Consider the following 6,175-nt stretch of genomic DNA (forward strand, 5'->3'; position numbering starts at 1 on the left):
GTTAACTGAGAAGACAACTGATTAGTCAGCTCTCAACTGAAACGACACAGTCTGACAACTGATCGTTCAGTTGAGCGTCTCACTAATCTTCTCATATACGTTAACTAATTAAACCTATTATATTCAAAATCAAGCGACGTGACTGTCTTTCAAGCATTAAATGTTGTTTTTCAGTAAATGATTAGTGTCAACGTGGACACCTTTGAAACCGTTCAAATACACACGCATTTGGCACACGTACACACATTGTAATTCAGAATTTCTATGGACTGACACGTGTCCAGAATTTGAATAGTCACGTACATATGTACCATTTCCTGCTCCATTTCAGTTTTACTTTGCGTTTATCCACAGATTTTTGAGAGCAAGAACAAGTCTCATCCTTCAACTTTTCTTTCAGGAATTCAATCAGTTCGAAATGGCAACTTAAATTCTCGCTTACATGCTAAATGCTATGGCTATCAATTTTGGGTCAATCCTATCTTTCGGTGATAATGATGTCAAGAAAGTTTTTCAAAAACTTGAGACTGCTAGATTAAGGACGTTTTTGGGTACATCATCTCAAGAAATCTACCCAAAAGAACTTCAGGATTTCTATTCCACCGGTAAGGTCGACTCTGATGGCAACATAATTTCTACTGTCAATGATCAGTCTCTGACCATTTCTGAAGACTCCTTTGGAGAAATTTTCTCTCTTCCTTCTGATAGATTGGCACAACTCTCGGATGTTAAGGCGTCTGATATTGAAGAGATGCAAACCGCACTCTCTGCTGATGGACGGAAGATCAAAGTCTCCGATCCAAAGAAATAACTGAAGTATGAAGTTCAGTTACTTGCTGATGTTGTAGCCAAAGGGCTTTTGGCAAAAGCTGGATCATTTGCTGCCCTTACTTTGGAGAAATTTCAAGCCATTTCTGTTATTATGGCTGATTGTCAATTCAACTGGAAGCACGTTATATTTAATGTTCTGAAGAATATGTTCCTGTCTTCTAAACAATCCAAGGGATTTGCTGTGCAACTTAGTTATCTGCTGAAATTGAAAGGATTAGTGGCTGATGACTCAGAAAGATCATTAAGGTTTAAAGTTTTTAATGCGAAGAACACTATGCCATTGAGAACCAAACTGGACATTTCTCCTGCTCAGTTTTTCAAGATCAAACAGGAGATGGGACTGAGAAAGCAGCCCCAAAATCAGTGAAGAAGGCCAAAACTTTGGCTCAACTGAAAATGGCTGAGAGGAAATTAATTTTGAGTACTTCTGACTCAGAGAAAACTCCATCTCTTCAGATTGCCAAGAAACCAAAAACCCAAAGGGTTAAATAAAAAACTGCCGAGGTATCTATTCCTACTGATACAATTATTTCTTCGGATGCTCAGCAACCAATATAAGCAGTTCCTTTGAAAATCATTCCACCAGAAGCTTCAGTTGGTGCCAAAAAGGAATCAGTTAGGACCAAAGCACCTCTGATTCAAATCTCTCGCCCTGCCACTGTGGCACCTGCTCGACCCAAAGGGAAAAAAATTTATAGAGGTGGTGGAATCAACTCGAACGGGATTGGAAATCCCTCACATTCTGAGCATTGATAAAGGCAAGGGTAACCTGATTGAAGAGCCCAGACCTTCAAATGCCATTCAGACACATATTGACCTTGTTTGGGCAAAGGTTAATAGCTATGCAGCTTCAAAAATTCAGTCCTATGATGCTTGGACAGCCTTTCGCACACAAGTTTTCGCCAAGAAACTGAAGAAGAAATCTCGGCTGAACACCTTCATCAAATTGGAAGCTTATGTTCTAAGAACGGTGAAAGCTGCAACAATTGCTCAGGCGATGGAAAGGAAATCTTATTTGTTTGATCAGGTGAGAGCCAAGAAGTTGGCTCAAATTGTCAGCAAATTGAAAGACAACTACGTTCCAACAAATCCTACTGCATTTGCTGATCAAGCAGTAATTACTCAGCTTGATACTGATTTGCTTGGGTTACAATCTCAAATCAAATTTTGGGAAATGGATCAGGAGTTGGTTCTTCATCAAGGAAATTCAGATAATGATGAAGAGGATACATTTGAACAAACATCCTCAGAACAGGCTTTGGTTCCAACTGAAAAGTCAGTTCAGGATATGCCTCAACCATCTCCTGCTGAACAACAACTCTACACTGAAGCCGAGCTTTCCTTTGCAAACATTGAGGAAATTATCCAAGCAGTGGTGCAGGATACTAAATTGAGAGACCCTATGACTAATCCAGTTGATCACTCTGCTGATCAAATTCATCCAGAGGTCACCATCTCTTCAGAAGAACCAGTTCAGCAAGATCCAGTTGCTGACCAAGCTGTTTCGATTGATGTGCCAATTTGATTCTCACGTTCACTCTTTAGAGGCACCAGTTCTGGTTTCATCCCCTACTTCCTTTGATCAGGCCGTTTTTTTTGCTGATCAGAATCCACCATCACCGCCTCCAGTCCAAGGAGAAATTATTGTAACCGATGTTCCATTTCAGAATGTTGCTGATACAGTTTCAACTGAACAAGCTTTAGTCATTTCTGAACAGACAACAAGAGAACCAGGAACATCTCATCAGTCTCCTCCTCCATCTTCATCAGATATTGATCTCATTTTTGAGGAAGTTCTGCACATGCAGGAAAGTATGCAACAGATACTCACTGCCATATCGAAGATTCAGAACACTCATCTGTCACACACTCTGAAGTTGGACTCTTCCCATCAGTTCAACTTAGAAAAACTAAACGCCATACAAGAGCTGTTACCTCTCTGACCTTTGCAGTCGACGATATACAGAAAAACAGAGGGATATTTTCCAGTCTCACTGCCACTCAAGACTCTATCAACAAACGAGTCGACAGTGTAGAATCTCTTGTTTCAAGAAAAATCTACTTGCTTCAAGTTGCAATGACTACTGCTATAAGCAATATTTTCGACTCTGTTAAGCTCCTATCTATTGATGTTCGGAAATTATCTTCTAAGATGGAGCTGTTTGACAAAAAGGGGGAAGAGACTTAAACTGATTTTAGAAAAAGCAGAAGTAATCTTAAATTCTTGTATCTATGAAGAATATGAGTTCAGTTGAATCTACATCTTATTTTATCTACAAGAGTTCAGTTATTCAGTTATATTTTATTCTGAGTTTTTTCAAACACCATAAAGGGGGAAATTGTTGGAAACTTAATTCCGGTGTTTTGACAAAAAGACTTACCAACTAAACTCAGCAACTGAACTGATCATCAACTGAACACGTCATCTGCTGAACATTAGTCAACTGTTCTATTCAACTGAAGTTCATTCTCGGCAACTGATTCGTTACCAGCTGATCTCTCAGCTGTACACGTCATCAGTTGAAAGCGACAACAGAAAAAATAGTACATATACCTGCAACTAGTAGTGGAATGCCGCATTGCAGAATGAACAATGTATGATTGTCAGAATATATCGACGTGGCAATCAACGGTTAGAATATTCAAACATTCTTTAATGTTACCGTTGAGAGGAAAGCCTATAAATAGTCGAAGGCAGCAACTAAAGAACCACTGAATTTCAGTTATCTCATTCTACTTGCTGTTACGCTGCAAAAATATCTACTCACAATCAGAAATCAAAGCTCACGCTTATTAGTCATATCAAGAGTATTTAAGACTACATTCTCGAGCTTAAAAAGCACTTTGTAATTGTTGATAGATTTTCTAAGTTGTGCTAAAGATCAGTTACGATATATAAAAGTGTTGTATGCTAAGAGTTTCAGTTTTGGCAAAGTGATAAGTCCAAACTGAAGTGGGTCAGTACAGTGTCGTGTATTTGATCAAAGTCTTTTAGTGGATATCCTATCTTCGTGATAGAAGGGGTGACGTAGGAGTTATTCAATTCTCCGAACATCCAGAAACAAATTGTGGTGTCATTACTTCAGTTACCATTTTCAGTTAGATACTCTATCTTTCAGTCAGTTAGTTTTCCGCAACTGTTTTATTCAGTTTAACTGATTGTTATTGACCGACGGGATATTCACTTTCAGTTTGTAACAAAACTGAATTTATATTGTCGAAGAATATTTTAAATTCGAGCAGTGTTTATTCAACCCCCTTCTAAACACTTTTTATTCGATTAACCGATCCTATCACCATTTATGAGAGCAGATGAGGTGGATCCAAATATTCAACTTGTGAGCGATCCGTCTTTGACTCGAGCTTTTGAAAAAACTTCGGGCCATAAGTTAAGATTGTTCACAGTGGAGGAAGGGCCTATGACAGAAGAGGAACTGCATCATCTTGTTATGAATGATATGATGTCTTCGACTTTTGAGAAAAGAGGTAGAATGTTCGCCAATAGATCGTGGCCACGAGCAAGTGCTGAGATTAATTGTTGTATGGAAAATACGAGGATACATGGGATGTGTTTGTCCTATGATAGCTCGTGGTTTCGTGTATTGGGGACACCTGCTTCTTGGCTGACCGAGACAGTAAGTTTTTTCTTATTTTGTTTTTCACGTTGAGTTATTAATTAACATATTTCACTTTATCACTTTCAGCATATTCAAGAATGTTGTCGAGGTTTGCTCCAATTACAAAGGACGTACTCACATTTAATGTCACATGAGGTGTCATTGATGGACGTCGATTTTCATCAGCTGGTTTCGAGTGCTTTCAATGAGGGTGGAGAGAATAATATAGAATATTTGATGCCCTATGTGAGAGAAGAAATTGGTAAGTGGTCGGCTATTCCATGGAACAAAGCCAAAATAATTTCAATACCCTTTCATCTTCCCGGACATTGGGTTTTGTCGAAGGTTTTGCCTAGCCGTAAGATTATCACAATCATGGATTCAGACCGCAGCGTAGATAGGTCAGGCAAGACATTGCTTAAACCTATTAACTCTTTGTCCATTATGCTTCCACATATGTTGGGTGTTGATGCTTCAGAAGATGGAGTACAGTTAGGCCAGAAAATTTTCCTACTCAAAAGACCAGGTTAAAATTTTTTATTTTAAAAATTATGTATATTTAATGTTTGTTTTTTCTTGCAGCGGTGAATGTGGAGTTTACTGTTTAGCGGCAGCAGCTTATACCATATTTAGGGAAAATGCCTATCAAATTAACGATGAGAAGATTGAAGAATTTAGGCATTATTGTTGTTGTTGTATTTGGGATAAATTCTCGTCGTTGGATTAACACATTTATGTGATACATTATATTGATTTTTGGTTACATTATATTGATTTTTAGTTGATGTATGTGATCCATATACTCAATATATTTTAAACAATGAAAATTAATTCGATTCATTGGATCGTGTAGGTATCTATTTTAAACCATGAAACATGAAACCAATTTGCTAAAGGTTTGTGGCAATCTTTGGATTACAAGATACAACTACAACTTTGTTGAAGAAGGAAGAAGAAAAATATGCAAAATGATATAATGTGTGTGTTTTTTGATATAGCTGATATAATGTGTTTTTGATATAATGTGTATGCAAATTTATGTGTTTTTTGATATAACTGATATAATGTGTATGCAAAATGAAATCATCAAACAATGGCATTAAATGAAAAAATACGAAAAATAACAGAAAAATCCGAAGGGACACGAAATCATCAAACAATGTCAAGGAAATGAAAAAATACATGAAAAAATACCATAAAAATCCGAAGAGACAAGAAAAAACGCGAAGGAACGCGTGCAGGCGCCCGCGCGCTACGCTCGGCTTTATGGTCGAGAAGCATATCCATAAAACTAGATGCACGTAAAGTCCTCGACTCATTTATATACAATAAACATTAATTAATGCTTATATATTATTAAAGTGAATATGTAATGAAATTTGTTATGAATATTTTTAGTTCTATTATTATAAAATTTGTTAAAATTTTTAGTAAAATTATAAAATTTGTTAATGTTCATATGTTTCGAATACATTCATTAAAGTGAATATGTAAGAATTTTTTTAGTTCTATTATAATAAAAAATTTGTTAAGAATTTTAGTGTAATTATAAAATTTGTTAAGAATCTTAGTTGAGTTTAAATTCAACCTACATTGTTAGAATAAGAGATACATTTTTCTACTTGATATGAATTTTTTAACTAACACACTTAAATTATAATATATAACTCATATTAAAATGTTTACACAAATAAATTATATATATATTTACATTCTAATCATATAAA

General features: G+C 36.3%; 1 protein-coding gene across 1 annotated transcript; it reads left to right on the forward strand.

Annotated features, from left to right (window-relative positions):
* The first annotated feature begins 4,133 nt into the window (after positions 1-4,133).
* On the forward strand, positions 4,134-5,284 carry LOC140808163 (uncharacterized). The gene is made up of 2 exons (XM_073165210.1): positions 4,134-4,466; positions 4,536-5,284. Exons 1-2 carry the CDS (start codon positions 4,134-4,136, stop codon positions 4,977-4,979), a joined length of 777 nt encoding a protein of 258 aa, XP_073021311.1. The 3' UTR covers positions 4,980-5,284.
* The last annotated feature ends 891 nt before the right edge of the window (positions 5,285-6,175 follow it).

The sequence above is a fragment of the Primulina eburnea genome, chromosome 12, assembly GCF_022965805.1.
Source record: "Primulina eburnea isolate SZY01 chromosome 12, ASM2296580v1, whole genome shotgun sequence".
Taxonomy (NCBI): Eukaryota; Viridiplantae; Streptophyta; class Magnoliopsida; order Lamiales; family Gesneriaceae; genus Primulina; species Primulina eburnea.

Excerpts from the sequence above, each read along its gene's own strand:
- LOC140808163 (XM_073165210.1), top strand. The coding sequence starts at position 4,134 with ATGAGAGCAGATGAGGTGGATCCAAATATTCAACTTGTGAGCGATCCG. Across the intron at positions 4,467-4,535 it reads CTTCTTGGCTGACCGAGACA|CATATTCAAGAATGTTGTCG; the intron begins GTAAGTTTTTTC and ends TATCACTTTCAG.